The 16,234-nt window shown below is 47.4% G+C and overlaps 1 protein-coding gene across 1 annotated transcript; it reads left to right on the top strand.

Moving 5' to 3' along the window:
- The first annotated feature begins 8,755 nt into the window (after positions 1-8,755).
- Klhl33 (kelch like family member 33) lies at positions 8,756-15,521 on the top strand. The gene is given in 5 exon segments (XM_036199533.1): positions 8,756-8,881; positions 8,883-9,489; positions 13,557-14,481; positions 14,596-14,763; positions 14,958-15,521. Coding segments are annotated over 5 exon segments (2,379 nt in total). The 3' UTR covers positions 15,511-15,521.
- The last annotated feature ends 713 nt before the right edge of the window (positions 15,522-16,234 follow it).

The raw sequence follows: 16,234 nt of genomic DNA, 5'->3' as shown, positions 1-16,234 counted from the left end.
GAGAGCAGTAGGCTCTTCTCCACTCATCAGGAGTTTTAGAGACACCAGGTTGAGGTGCCTTTCCATCTGTAGCATTGCAAGGGTAGCTGGGAACTCCTTGTTGGGACCACAGTCTTCCCACAGAGCCACCCTCTCAGAGAACTCTGCTGCCTGCCTGCCTTTTATTGTTACCTTTTCCTCCAGTTCCCTCACCAAATTTGAGGAAGCTGGTTTACTTCTACAGCATGGATATAAAACTCAAAGCCTGTAAGAAAGCAGTCTTTTAGTATTAGAATAAAGTGAAGTAAGTGTGGACCGCAGCATGCGGGAAATCACCTGCCATGTCTGAGGGCAGTTACTCACTTCCAGCTGAGTGTGTCATGTAGGGTCATGATTACATGGTCTCTGTACCTTAAATGTTGGTCTATTTTGAAAAATTGTAAATACTGTGCAGTTGTGGTGGTTTGAACTAGAATGTTCCCCATAGGCTCAGGTGTTTGAATACTTGGTCTCCAGTTAGTGGCACCATTTGGGTAGTTTCAGGAACTGTGGCCTTGCTGAAGGAGGTATGTCACCCGGGTCGTGCCTTGAGGTTTCAAAGCCGTCCACCATTCTCAGTTTGCTCTTTATTTCCTGCTCGTAGTTCAAGATGTGAGTGCTCAGCTGTTCCGGCTGCCATGCCTGCCGTTTGCTGCCACAGTTCCTTGCCCTGGTGGACTCTTATCCCTTTGGAACCATAAACCCAAAATAAACTCCTCTATAAGCCGCCTTGGCCATGGTGTTTATGCAGCATTAGAAAAGTAACAGGCAGGGTTGTGTGGGGATATTTTATTTGTGCTCTAACAAATAAAGCTTGCTTGGGGATCAGAGGACAAAGCCAGCCACTATATTAAATATAGAGTGGTAGCATATGCTTTTAATCCTAGCATTCAAGAGGCAAAGATTCTTTTAGGTCTCTGTGAGTTCAAGGCCACACTTCAAACACAGAGTCAGGCATGGTGGCACACGCCTTTAATCCCAGTACTAGTTAACCGTAGAGGTCTGGAGGTCTGTACAGACAGACAGGAAGTGATAGAGCTGGGTGGAGAGAGGAAGTAAGATGGTAGGGCACAGAAAGGTACTTACCTAGGCGTGAGTATACAGGAGATAGCTCTTTCTTGGGCTGAGGATTTCCTAGCAGTAAGAACTTGTGGCTTGCCTTGTTCTCTTCCTCTGATCTCTCGCTTTTCATCTGGCTCCAGGTTTTTTTTATTAATAAGACTGTTCGTGTTACAGGGTTGATTTGTTTGTTTGTTTTTCTCCTGGAGACTGCCGAGGACAATGTGCTTCATGTCTGTCTCCAGGGTCTGGCAGCTGATGTCAGTGCCTGTTGATTGCTCTGGGCTCTTGTCAGCTCAGACCTGCCACATTTCTGTCTACTTTCATGTGATCCTCTCTGTTTCTTAATATCTTATCTCTGCCTTCACTTACCTCACATAAATGCAACTGAGACTGAATTTATAGCCAAACCTAAATTCGGTAAGCTCACATTGAAACTCTCTTAAAAAATGTATTTTGATTTTTTTGCATATATGTGCATACCTGAGTATGTATATGTGCACAGGTGTGTACAGGTGTTGGGAGTAGCCAGAAGAGGGTGCTAGACCCCCTGGAACTAGAGTTACAGGTAGTCCAGAGCCACACTATTTGGGGTATGGCAGCTGAACTAGGATCTTCTACAAGATCAACAGATACATGACTGCTGAGTCCTCTCCATCCCCACCGTCTTGGGACTACCACATTAATAAGTTGATTGTCTTAGTTTCTCTTCTACTGTTATGAAAAGACACCTTCTAGATAAGGCAACTTCTAGAAGAAAGAGTTTATTAGGGGCTTACAGTTCCAGAGGGTTAGCCTCCATGACCATCATGGCGGGCACCATGGCAGCAGGCAGGCCGGAACTGAGAGTGTGCATCTTGATCCGCAAGCAGGAAGCAGAGACAGAGAGAATGATGTGGGTGTTTGAAACCTCAGAGCCCACCCTTAGGGCCACCACTCCTTATCTTTTCTAAAACAGTCCTACCAACTATGACCAAGTACTCGAACAGACGGCCCATGGGGGCCATTCTCAAACCTCCACAATGCCCTTTCCAAGACGAAGTCACACTCGCAGGTTCTGGGTGAACACGTTTTGAGAATCACGATTTAAATAACAGAGAACTTCGCTAGGGCTTCGCTCTGTGCTGCCTCCTCTGTGGAGTGTACCCCGTCATCCGGCCTCAGGCACCACGCCTTCTCTGCCAAGACTTCACTGAATTCACTGTGTTATGGTGGGTCAGCAAAGCGCGTCTCTGCGTGAGTTGCTTCACTTCCACAGATCTGTTTCCCCTCATTTTTTACATTTATTTATTTTTATTGAATGTGTATGAGTTCTTTGCCTGAATGTATGTCTGTGAATACCTGGTACCTGAGGAGGTCAGAAGAGAGTGTTGGATACCCTGGAACTGGAATTACAGATGGTTGTGAGCCACCATGTTGTTTCTGGGAGCCAAACCTCTGGAAGAGGAATCAACAACCTCTGAGCTGTCTTTCCAGGCACCCTTTTTAAAAAGACTTTTAAAAAAATTGTGTGTGTGTGTGTGTGTGTGTGTGTGTGTGTGTGTGTGTGTATGGGGGCGGGTACGTGCACATGAGTGCAGATGCCCACAGAGGAGGGAACTGGATTCCCTGGAGCTGGAATCCGAGTGCTCTGCTAGGGCAGCAGGCTCTCCTAATGAAACATTTCTCTAGGGCGTTGTTGGCTTGTTTTTTCAGCTGAGATAATGGTCCCTGCCACTTACATCAATAGCACTTCTGTTTGTTTAGTTAGTTGATTGTGTGTGTGTGTGTGTGTGTGTGTGTGTGTGTGTGTGTGTGTGTGTTGTTTTTCAAGACAGGGTTTCTCTGTGTAGTTTTGCATCTTTCCTGGAACTCACTCTGTAGCCCAGGCTGGTCTCGAACTCACAGAGATCCGTCTGCCTCTGCCTCCTGAGTGCTGGGATTAAAGGCGTGTGCCACCACCGCCTGGCTCTGGCACCACTCTTACCTGTCTAGACCACCCTCAGGAACCCACCGCCATCTACCCCTGCCAAGCTCTGTTCTGCATGCTACACCTCGTGGAATTCTTGCTACCAGAGTTGTGAAATCTTTCTGGGAGACAAATTCACTGGGGCCTTTTCCTTCTTCCAGCACAAGATTCCAGGGGAGAAATTCCAATTCTTTGGGGTGCCTAGTTTCCCAGTCTGATAATCAAGTGTGAGGGGTGTGGTGTCTCTTCAATGCGTGCTCATCCCTGCCAGGTGGGTTACAAGATAGAGAATGTGGACTTTCCTCCCCACAATTGCAAAAGTGAAAATGATCTCATTGTTCCCACATTATAAACCCTTCACACGTGAGTCACCAACCAGTCTCAGAAGTTGATTTCTGTACTAAGTGTGAATGTGACTTAAGCCTATCAGAACTAGAGTTCTATGCTAATTCCTGAGGGGAGGAGAAGACCATGCTGGGGAGTCAAGTCTCACTCAGAGCCCAGGCAAGAGCTGCTGTCTTCTATGAGATTTCCCTGGATGGGCTGAGCTTGGGGAATGGAATCTCAACTCTCTCCTACCCTAATCTGATGATTGATGTGACTCTGTCTCCAACCATAGTAGCCAAAACTATGCTGACGAATAGCGCTTCCCAGTTATAATACACTTTCAAAACAAGGCATTCTTCATTGTAGCAACTCTGGCAGATGTTCACACAGAAGGAAAAACCACAGCAATAGTCCAAAGAAAAAGATGGACTTGTGAAATTTTAGTTCTTGTCTTTAGTTTTACATAAAATCAAGCCATTTTTAATATTTATTTATTATGTCTATAGTGTTCTGCCTGCATGCCAGAAGAGGGCACCAGATCTCTTTACAGATGGTTGTGAGCCACCATGTGGTTGCTGCGAATTGAACTCAGGACCTCTGGAAGAGCAGCCAGTGCTCTTAACCTCTGATCCATTTCTCCAGCCCCTAGATTTATATTTTTTTGATTTATTAGTGAGATTAAACATCCCTTCATAAGCATGTAAAGTGTCTATTATATCTTTTGCCCAATATTCTAGATATCTAGAGATATTTGTCTTTTGTTAATAGCTTTTTGTATCTTGAGTATTTTGCAATTTTATGCTGTAAATATTTCTCAGATTACTATTTACCATGTTTTAAGGGAGGCTTTTCTTAAGCACAATTTAGGATTGTTACTACATAGGCAGTCAGTTGATGTAGCTCAGTGGTAGAGTGCTTTCCTAGCAAGCGCAAGGCCCTGAGTTCAGTCCTCAGCTGGGGGGGGGGGTTGCTTAGGAAGACATTCCTCTGGTAGCACATGTTCTAAATATTGACCACCACTATTTTTCTGATCTTTTTCAGGTTTTACATTATATTGCAAGAAAGATAGTGGCTTTTGATTCATCTAGAGCAGCTCTGTGTAAAGAGAGTGTCCTGTACCTCAGCTGCCCAGGGGTAGCCGCTGATCATTGTGATAGTCAAGGTCAAGGGCTGGTAATATTTAAATTAATTGGATAGATCTGGTCTAGAATTTTATTTCAGTGTAAGATAAGTTGTTTTTTTTTTTTTTTTCAAACCACCAGTCAGCATCCAAATACATTTATTGAAGAATCTATTCTGGCCCTGGGCTCTTTATTTTTCACACTGAGTTCTTTGTATTTGAATGAACCTCAGGGCCTTTGCATGTATCTGTATGAACCTCGGGGCCTTTGCATGTATCTATATGAATCTCAGGGCCTTTGCATGTATCTATATGAACCTCAGGGCCTTTGCATGTATCTATATGAATCTCAGGGCCTTTGCATGTATCTATATGAACCTCAGGGCCTTTTCATGTATCTGAATGGACCTCAGGGCCTTCTCTTCTATTGGTTTATGGATCTCTGGTCCCAGAAACCTCCATTTCTAAGTAAGCATAGGACAACTGTGCAAGATATGTGCAGCAGTCCACATTTCAGCACTGTTTAAAACTGGAAACCATATTAAATATTTAGTGAGAGGGTATTGATTTAAGCCACTAAGTGAAATGGTACTAGCTATATATACACATTGAGCTGGAAGTAGTGTCATGGCATGTGATTGCTTGGGGAGCAGACAACTAAATCGTTACTTATCGAACTTGGAAAATGTGTTCAGATCACATATATTCATGAGTATTATCTTTCCATCTAAATTTGGTTTTCAAATTCCAAAGCAAATTCAGGTGGTGATAATGAGTTCAGGTATAGACACAGATTATCTGAATCTATTTGGTTCTTGAATTTTGCAGAATGAGCTGTGTGTGTTTGGTTTGTACAGAGACAACAGTATGATTGCCCAAACTCTATCCAAATCTGTTTTCTGTAATGATAAATGTGAAGGGTACATGTTTGCTTAGGAATATGTACAGAAAGTAAAATTTAAATAATTCTTACCCCTACTGATGAGCATTCAGGATTTTAAATCTATTTTCTAATGTTTATGCAGTGAATATGTGTGGAGACTTGGAACTCTGGTTAAATAGGAACCCATAAGTGAAATTTACAGCGAAGCAAGCCTCCCTTTACAAAATGTTGCTATTCCATTGCTAACTTGGGACGCAGTCCTGCTAAGCTATGTTAGGAGTGAGAAGGGGGTGGGGAGAAGCAAGAACAATTGAGGTAAAGCACAGACACACTCCACACAGGAGGGCAGTACAGAGTCTAGATAAGAGTGTTCATGCCTTCCCTCGGTCCAGGCAAGCAGAGTCAAGGTAGCTTCTCTAGTAGGAACTGCTGATTTACAACTTAAAGACAGGACAACCCACAAGGAGAACTGTGGTCACTCCCCAGGTGTGGGCTCCACCTGGCAGTCTCTGCTGCTCGGTGATGTTTAGGCAGTTAACAGCACAGTGTCTGTCCCCGAGCTCACTCTGTAGACCAGGCTGGCCTCGAACTCACAGAGATCAATGGACAATGTTAAGTGAAAACTACAGCCTCCAACCTCAGGACTTCACCTTCTCGGATATGGATGTGGGTTTGATATTTGAAGAATTTTTAAATTGAGGAATCTGGCAGGGAACCTGAGCTTCTGAACCACACAAGCGCACTTTCTCACTGCCAGTTGAGACTCCTTCTCATTGGGGAGTCACAAACTTGATTAAAGGCATTTAGTTGTTGTTTGAGACAGAGTCTGGCTCTGTAGCCCGGGCTAGCCAGTAACTCATGTCAATCCTCTTGCTTCAGCCTCCCAAGCGCGGAGATTGCCCTCAGGTCATATTGACACACACACACCTGATAACATGTCCATCCACATTTCCCAGTACTCGGGAGGCAGAGCCGGGGGATCTCTGTGAGTTCAAGGCCAGCCTGGTTTACAGAGCGAGATCCAGGACAGGCATGGAAGCTGCACAGAAAAAAACCTGTTTTGAAAAAACAAAACAAAAAGAACACGGAGTATGTCATTGGGCTTCTCATAGCACAGTGGTATAGATATGTGCATAAGCACAGTAGTGAAGGGGTGGGTTTCTTCTACATACAGCTGTAGAAGCAGTCAGTCTCCCTGGTTCTCCAGAGGCCACCAGCCTGTTAACTTCTGTTATTATGCTAATTGGGTTGTATTTTTGTTTGGTTTTGCCTTGTTTTTGAAATAGGGTCCACTACGTAGCCCTACATGCACTTTGATTTACTACAAGGTGATTCTGTGTGAATAACCATGCCTAAGAGTTGGAATTTTCTTGCTCAAAATGACTCATGTGTTATTTGATCATGTCAAAAATACAGAACAAGCCTTGCTAGACTGGGGCATTAAGTCCATGCTTTATCTTTAAATGTGTGGTGTATTAAAATGTGTTCTCTGAAGACAGTGATACAGAAATTTCAAGTTACTGCATAGCTGGATACTATTTGTAATATCACAACTATAAGCAGAAAGTCATGTCTAATTTTTTTTTTTCTTTTTGAAGTATAGAAGAGACAGGATCCTGACATTTGGCAACAGATACCGTGGAAGTCACCTTGGGAGAACCAATGAAATAGGCCAAATCTTAAAATCCTTTCTTCGAAAGGGCCACATAAAATTGTTGTCCAGTGGCAACCAGCCTCTGCTATCTTCTGTTAACATGCTAATATTGTTGTATTTTTGTTTGCCTGTTGCCTTGTTTTGGAAAGAGGGTCTGATATGTATCCCAAAGTGCACTTTGACTCATTACATTTTAAAATCTTAAACTTCCAATCTTCCACTTTCAGCCACCATTAGGTTTAGGGAAAACCATATAGGGAAGTTGAGTCTCTTGTTTACATTTCTAATCCTACCTGAGTGTCTTTAAACAGACTCCAGAGAAGAGGCAAAGAGTTCAGACCAAAGATCTAGCTGGTTGTAGTCACCAGCCTTTGGTGACAGACAGGGGAAAGCTGACAGGCAACCAGCTCCTGTAACCCAGGCTCTAGGCCCTCCATGGCTACTGACCCCGTCCTTTCTAAGGCAGACTTCAGTCCCACAGTGGAGTGTGAGGAAAACATCACCGGTGCTCAGGAGGCAGCTCTGAGTGCTGGGATGTGTGAGCTGGGGGAGAAAGCCCAGCTGGAGAGAATCCAGAGCTTTCCTCAGTGGACAGCCTGCTGAAGCCATCCTTGAAATCATCGGTCCAGCTGGACCTACAGCCTCACTGCTCTGTTCCCCTCTGGTTCAGAGGCACACCCAACACTGATAGAAACCTCCTCTCTCTGAAGAAACTCGGAGTCAATCCCAACTAAGGAGCTCAAATTCTGTTAGAGCATGGCCCAGGGGGTAGGGAATGACAAGATCCATTAGAATACAGTTTTCTGGCTGCGCTGATGTTACATGCCTGTAATCCCTTCGCTCAGGAGGCTGCCACAGCAGGATTGGGACTCCAGGGAAGTGGGGGCTACACAGAAGACATTATCTACTAAAACCAGTTTTTAAAAACATACAGCTTTGATTTGCATCTTCAGTTTGGTTTTTACTGATATGTAAAGTGTTCGGCTGCTATGAGAGGCTTTTGATGAACCCTCCGGGGTTATGGAGGTACAGCAATTATATCCACGAGCCCGGACAAAGTCAGGCAGAGGTTAACGAAGTTTCTCCCCCAAACCCCACAGCTATTAAGGAGGAAGGTAAGCCAAACCTCAATTGTTGTATAGTCTAGACTTTTCAGACCCCTTCACTAGCTCCCTGTCACCTCCAGCCACCAGCTACGTATGAAAAGTCCTTCTCACCTGGCTCACGCCACCCAGTGTCTGCATTCTCTCCACCTTGCAATTTCCTTCACTCAGCACCCTCTTATGACCTACAGGTGAAAGAGGAGGGGGAAGTCATCCCAGGACTTGGCCCAGAGGATTGGGTGTCAGTTTCCAGCACCGGGAGATGAGAGTTTAGTCCTCAGGCTAGCTAAAATTAGCCAAGTGGGGCCGCTGCTGGGATCTGCACACAGCAGTCCTAAGCAGAGTGGGAACTCAAGTGAGGGCACGCAGAAGCCTGGTGTCTCCTGCCCGGGACTGAAAGACAGCAAGTGGAAAGGAGGGGGTGACCCTGGCCTAGATGGCTACAGGTGTTTACGGGTTTGTTGCACTTGGAGAACCCTAGAGTTAGCTCCCTCCATAGTCCACTATTCCAAAGTTAGTGTGTGCCCTTGGGGCGGAGTGAGGGGCTGATAGCTCTGTGAACTGAGGACAGTTCTGCTTTTCCTTCTCGCATGCCTGTCCACCTGCAGCCATCTCACAAACCTGAGCCGTGAGCTTTTTGAAGATGGCAAGTCTTTCCTCAGACTTGGAGCATGTCTCCCTTCCTGTCCGGAAGGACGGTCTTGAACTCCCTTTACCTGCCCGAAGAACCTCCTCCTGGTCTCCCTCTCCCTCTGAGGATCCCAGCTTACTTTCTTTTTTCTCTGGCAGAGCCTGACCCCAGCCCCTTGGTTTCAGGAAACCTCCCCTTTCCAGCTTCATCCCTGGAGACGGGGAAGGAGCAGGATGGCAGCGACGACTCAGCAGAACCTGAGATGCTGTGCAGCCTGGAGCACCCCAGCCAGTTCTTCGCTGAAGCGCAGAGGCTGCGGGAGCAGAAGCTGCTGCTGGATGAAGAGGTGTCAGTAGGGGGACAGGTATACGGGGTGCATCGGGTGATCTTGGCTGCAATTAGCAGCCTCTTCCAAGGCAGGCTGCTGGGCGGTGGAGGTCAGCAGCCCCGCTTCAGCCTCGATGTGACCCGGAGGGGCTGGGAGGCTGCGCTGACCTTTGCGTATGAGGGGGTGCTGGGCCCCGGCTCGCAGAGCGAAGTGCTGGCTGCTGCAGAGGCGCTGGGAGCGCCCCGGGTGAAGAACGCAGCCCAGCTGAGGACAGAAGGGCTTGGCAAAGCCAGGGAAGATGAAGAGAAGCTCAGCCAGGCAGAGGAGCTGAGGGAGAGCCTGCACACCATTGAGCGTCTGTATCGAGAGGGCATCGGGTGCGACCTGGAGCTGGAAGCAGAGGGCTACCGCCTGCGGGGTGAGGGCCCGTGGGGCAACTGCTAAGAATGCATGTGGCAGAGTTTTGTTTAGTTTGCGGTGCTAGGGGTGGAACCTAAGTCCTCACTTCCACTCTACCACTGGGTCACACCCCCCAGGCCTGTGTAAGAGTTTCGGATCATTGCTCCGGCAAGAATGTCCTTTTTGGTACTTTTCCAGCGCCACCAAGAGATGCACATGCGCAGTTGAATTGTTTTCCTAGACGCCCAGACAAATTTGAACCAATAGTTCAGGCGGCGCCTCCCCCCCCCCCCCCCCTGGATTTCCAGCCAGCTGGCTGGGAAACGTAGTACAGTTCACCGCAGTAGCACAAGCAGACAGTGAATGACTCAAACAGATTAGCCCGAGGCCCTTGACATCTGCTGAGCACACAGCACACAGAAGTCCCCCAGGGTGTCCTTTCTCCTAGGTGTGACTGACTCTGGCAGCTTCCTCTAGACCAGTAGTTCTCAATCTTCATAACACTGCAACCCTTTAACACAGTTCCTCATGTTGTGGTGACCACTTCCCCCAACCATAACATATTTTCGTTGCTACTTCATAACCGTAATTTTTCTGCTGTTGCCCGTGGCGGTGCCCCATGCTTTTGATCCCAGCAGTGGAGGGCAGAGGCAGGTGGATGACTGAGTTCAAGGCTAGCCTGGTCTACAGAGTGAGTTCCAGTACAGCCAGGGATACACAGAGAAATCCTGTCTCAAACAAACAAAATTTGCTAGAGTTATTATGGATGGTCTTAGGCAACCCCTTTGAAAGGGTCACTCGACGTGGAGCGGTGGTGGCGCACGCCTGTAACCTCAGCACTCGGGTGGATATCTGTGAGTTTGAGGCCAGCCTGGTCGACAGAGCAAGATCCAGGATAGGCACCAAAACGGCACAGAGAAATTCTGTCTCGGAGGGGGAAAAAAAGGATCATTTGATCTCCAAGCGGTTATGACCCACAGGCTGAGAAAAACTGCTCTCTACTGTACAGTGTCTGCTACTCAGTTATACCAAGACCCATCTGACCTGGAACCCACCTGACCTGTAGCCTGTATGTGATGCAGCAAAGTTTAAAGTTACAATAGATTTGTTTAGAGGTTACCTAGTTCAAGGTTGATGATACTTTAGCAAAGAACAAATCAAGCCACATGTGGTGGTGGCTCATGCCTGTGATCCTGGGCTACATAGTGAGCTCTAGGCTGGTGAGGACTACATTATGAGCACCTATCTCACAAACCATAAAGGAAAAGGAAAGAAAAAAACAAATCTCGTAGGGTCGTGTGACGACACATAGGCAGCTAAGCAAGGAGGGTTGAGATGAGTTCCAGGCCAGACTGACTCCAAAACATGCCCAGTCACACCGTGAGGTTCTTAGTGGAGGTACTCCAGAAGGAAAGCTATCCCTAAAGGCTTTCTGCCTCATGGCATTAGCTGGAGGGTGATGCTTCATTCTCACAAAAGGTTGGGGTTCCCACATATTCATAAAACTTCGGGGGAACCCATCCTTTTAAATCTTATGGTACAGCAATGAGTAAGAGGGAGATTCCTAGTATCTGAGAGCCACTCACAACTGAGTCTCAGGTACAGATACTGATTAGTGATATCAAAGCTGAGCTGGTTTAGCTCATTTCCCAGAATGTCGATTTTCAACATAGAATAGGAAACTGTAACTGGTGTTTGTTATTTCTGGGAAGCACCAGACCACTACCTACTGCTTTTTTTTTTTTTTTTTTTTTGTTGTTGTTGTTGTTGTTGTTTTGTTTCTCGAGACAGGGTTTCTCTGTGTAGCTTTGTGCCTTTCCTGGACTCACTCTGTAGCCCAGGCTGGCCTCAAACTCACAGAGATCCGCCTGCCTCTGCCTCCCGAGTGCTGGGATTAAAGGCATGTGCACCACCACCGCCCGGCTACCTACTGCTTAAAAAGGCAACAGAAGAATCATCACTATCATCAGTTGCCCTTTGAGAGGTACGCATTCCACAACTGGCCCAAAGAGCATGGGATTCATAAGAATCACGGGGAACACAGAGGCTTGACTAAGACTTCCTGAGACAGTTCCTAGCAGAGTGTTCTTCTTTCTATCGCAAAATACTTCAAGCACAAAGCAAAGATTAACACTCAAACATTCATCACACTGGCTTCCCAATTAATATGCTACTTGTCTGTTTCATCTCATTATTTCGGCTTGACATTTTCCTGAGGAATATACACGTAACAAACAAAGGGCTAGGTGACTGCTACTTAAAAGCTCTTCCTGGTCTTCCCAGCATCCACACTGGGCAGACCATAGCTGCTGTCCAGCCTCCATGAGAACCCATACTCCCATGCACCTACCCACACACATAAACATAATTGAAATAATAAAAACAAATCCTTAAAAGGGATATTTGAGCTTTTACTTTCTGTTTTATTTTTTAATTTTGATAAAGAGTCTCACCAAGTTTCCCAGGTTGGTCTTGAATGCATTCTTCAGCCCAGGCAGGCACTGAACTCTATGTAAGTGGGATTACAATGCCTTCAACACAAAACCCAATTCTATTAAAACAAAACCTTTTCTATACTTACAAAATAGTGCATTTAGCTATTCGTGTGTGTGTGTGTGTGTGTGTGTGTGTGTGTGTGTGTGAGCAGCAGGGCCTTCCAGTACTACAGTGCTTGTGGAGTCAGAGGACAGCTTGCCCTCCCCTTCATGTGATTTCTAAGGTTAGAACTCTGGTCATTGGTCTTGATGACAAGTCCCTTTACACACTCAGCCACCTTTTCCTGCCCCCCCCCCCCGTTATTTCTTTCTTTTCCTTCTTTTGTTATTTAATTTTATTTTTAAATGTTTGAGACAGGGTTTCTCTGTGTAACAGTCCTAGCTGTCCTGGAACTCATTTTGTAGACCAGGCTGGCCTCGAACTCAAAGAGATCTGCCTGCCTCTGCCTCCCAAGTGCTGGGATTAAAGGCGTGCGCCACCACCGCCACCCCACCCCCACCCCACACCCCAGCTTCTTTCTTTTCTTAAAGGCTTATTTGTTTTATTTTATGTGTATGTGAGTATCTGCATGTAATTCGTGTACCACATGTGTGCCTGGTGCCTACAGAGGCCAGAAGAGGGCGTCCAGTTCTAGGGAACTGGACTTATAGGTGGTTGTGAGTTGACAGGTAGGTGCTGGAAACCAAACCTGGGTCCTCTACAAGAGTAGTAAGTATGCCAGCATGCCTGGCATGGATGGGAGCCATTTTGCTAGGATGGCTGATGGCTGTGGTGCTTGTGGCTATAAATGAAAAGCCCTTACTCTGTTCACCATGCAGTGGCACCTTTGTAAGTTGTATCCTGCTCCATTCAGTTTAGTTTGTGTTTCCTATTAGCAAGTGTTGTCTTTAGGATTTTCTCAACTGGTTTCATTAAGATCATTTTTCTAGCGAGGCGACAGTGGCACACACCTTTAATTCCAGTACTTGAGAGGTAGAGGCAGGTGGATATCTGTGAGTTTGAGACCAACCTGGTCTACAGAGCAAGTTCCAGGACAGCAGGGCTACACCGAGAAACCCTGTCTTTAAAAAAGAAGGTTTTAATTAACATGGACCTAAAACGCTAAAGGGTCCTCCAGACACTAACATGAGAATAATACCGGGTGCTTGAAAATTTTAGAATAAAGACTGAATACATCAGTACATGTCAAGTCTCCATAGTAAGTTCCAGGCCAGCAAAGACTACATCATGAGACTCCGTATCCAGAAAGAAACAGAAAGAGAGAAAGGTATTAAAGCACAGATTCCCCAAGTTACTATTTAGACCTATGGAATCATAATCTAGAGAGGGGCAGAGAGGGGCTTGAAAGCTGCATTGTGCTTGTTTATTTATCCATTGCGGCACTGGCGAGGGAATCCAGGCTTTGCACATGCTAGACAGATGCTCCACCACTGGACTGCATTCTAATGAAAGCTGCAAGCATTCCATGCTATTCCAAAGTATATCACGGCTTGGCCTATGGGTGACTGGATCAGTCACAAGTTAGACTTGCAAGTTAGCTAACTGTCTTGCAACAACAGTCTGAGTTTCTTTGTTTCCTCTCCACTACAGTGCACCGAGTAGCCCTGGCCTGTGGCAGTGAGTTCTTTGGGGCCATGCTTCTGAGTGGGATGAGGGAGTCCCAGGGCACAAAGGTCTCTCTGTGTACCATCTCTTCTCAAGACCTGAGATTCCTCGTTTCTTTTGCCTACTCTGGAGTTGTACGAGAAAGATGGCCAGGATTGCTAAGAGTCGCCCAGGCTGCGCTGCAGTACCAGAGCTCCTCCTGCCTGGATTTGTGTCAGAGAGCCTTGGCTCAAAGCCTCTGCCCTGCCCTTTGCCTGGCTTTGTTTCCTATGGTTGAAGCCCCTGGTTTGGAGAAAGTCTGGGGGAAAGCGCATCATTACCTCCTCACTCATCTGCCTGCTGTGGCTCTGTGCCCTACTTTCCCGGAGTTACCGGCTACCTGCCTGGCGGAGCTCCTGGATAGCGATGAGCTCCACGTACAAGAAGAGTTTGAAGCTTTCATGGCTGCCCGGCGTTGGCTGGCTGCCAACCCCGAGACCCAGGAGTCAGAGGCCAAGGCCCTGCTGCGATGCGTCCGCTTTGGCCGCATGTCTACCAGAGAGCTGAGAAAGGTGCGGGCAGCTGGGCTCCCCCCTCCTCTGTCCGCCGATCTGCTGTACCAGCTGATGGTAGAAGCCGAAATTCCAGGTCAAGAGAGGTGCCGGGAGCCTGACCAAGCACTGGTGGTGATTGGTGGGGATGGGCTCAGACCTAACATGGACCGGAGACAGCCGTCTTGCAAAGTGTGGTGGGCCCGGGCTTTCCACTGTGGCATGGGTCTGGTGCGGACTGTGGAATGGTGCCGGCTGCCGGACCTGCCTGCCCCCGGGCGCTTTCGCCATGGAGCTGCGAGCCTAACAGGGAGTGAACTCTATGTGTGTGGGGGACAGGATTACTATAGCCACTCCAACACTCTGGCTTCAACTCTCAGGTATCATCAATGTGTAGCTGGCCCCCGTGTGGGCAAGCAGGAGAAAATGCTAATCCAGCCGGCCATAGGCTCCCAGGGTCACCCTTTTTTTGTATCTTGCCCCATTGTGTCCAGGTGGAGCTCCAGTCAAGAAGACTGGGAGGAAATGGCACCTCTGTGCCAGGCTCGGAGCTTCTTCCCTCTGGTGGTGTTCGATGGACATCTTTATGCCCTGGGTGGACGGGACAATGGTGTTGCCCTTAATTCTGTTGAGACCTATAGCCCTGAACTCAATGTCTGGAGGTGAGCAGGCAAAGGGGCATTAGGGAGAAACTAGATTTGGAACAGGAGAGTGAACCTGGGCATAGGGGCACACCCTGTAATCCTAGAGCGTCAGAGGCTAAGGCGGGAGCCTAGGCTATATAGCAAGATCTACCTCAAAATGAAATCAAGTCGAGCATTCTAGTTGCCTGATCTTATATTCTGTTCTCCCTTAGGCCAGCACCAGCTCTTCCGGTACCATGTTTTGCCCACGCGGCTGCAATCCTCGAGGGCCGGTTGTATGTAAGCGGTGGTTATAGTGGGACCGGCCAGTTCTTGGATTCACTGATGCTCTATGACCCCAAACTTGAGAAGCCTGAGACACTTTTGAGCCCAATGGGTGTCGCTCGGGCTAGTCACGTGATGGCTGCTCTGGGTGGGAGGTTGTATGTGGCAGGTGGGATAGGGGACACTGGGGACCTCCTGAGCTTCGAGGTCTATGAACCAAAGACTGATAGCTGGACTCACCTGGCACCCTTGCCCTCCTCCCATGTGGGGGCTGCGGGGGCTGTGCTCCAGGGGGAGCTACTCATACTGGGGGGCTATAGCCACCGTACTTACGCCATCTCCCACCTTGTCCATGCCTACTGCCCTGGTCTGGACCGCTGGCTGTGCCTGGGAACTCTGCCAAGGCCTCGGGCTGAGATGCCTGCCTGCGTCTTGACATTGCCCAGTGTGCGGCATATAGCTTTGGTCCCTACTCAGCACCAAAATAAACCTGCTGGATGATTGAGGGCCAGCAGTGTGGGAGGGAGGGAGGGAGGGATAAGAATACCATCACAAAAGGACGGAAATTATGAGAGGGTAAGAAAGTTGTACTTGCTTGCTTACTTTTAAAATTTATTATCATTAGAAACGTTCTTGTTATTATAGTAGCTCTGACTGGCCTTGAACTTGATGTGTAGCCTGGGCTGGCCTCAAAGTCCTGCCTCTGAGTGCTGGGGTTGTATGCACTACCCCACCATGATTGAGAGGTCTGATGATGATTGACAGGGTCTCTTGTATCCCAGGCTGCCGCACAACTCCCTATGTAGTTGAGAATGACCTTGAGCTTTTAATCCCCCTGCTTCCATCTTAAAAGAACTGGGTTCACAGGCATGTACTGCCACACCTGGTTTGTGCTAGAGATCAAACTCAGGACTCCCTGCATGCTCAGCACGTATGCTACCAACTTAGCTACTTACCTAACCCTAAAAGAAGGTTCTATTCCTTTTTTCCCTCGTTTTGTTTTTAAATTGTTTAATATTCATTTTATAGGTATGAGTTTTTTGCTTGCATGTATAGTGTGACCCATGTGTTTATCTGGTGCCTGCAGAGGCCAGAAGAGGGCAGCAGATCCTCTGGACCTGGAATTACAGATGGTTGTGAGCAGCCATTTGGGTGTTGGGAACTGAACCCTGGTCCTCTATAAGAGCAGCTAGTGCTCTTAACCTCTGAGCCATCTCTCCAGCAC

Source organism: Onychomys torridus, chromosome 9 (assembly GCF_903995425.1).
Source record: "Onychomys torridus chromosome 9, mOncTor1.1, whole genome shotgun sequence".
Taxonomy (NCBI): Eukaryota; Metazoa; Chordata; class Mammalia; order Rodentia; family Cricetidae; genus Onychomys; species Onychomys torridus.
Note: the sequence above shows the minus strand (reverse complement) of the source record. Positions and strands in the feature narration are given on the sequence as shown.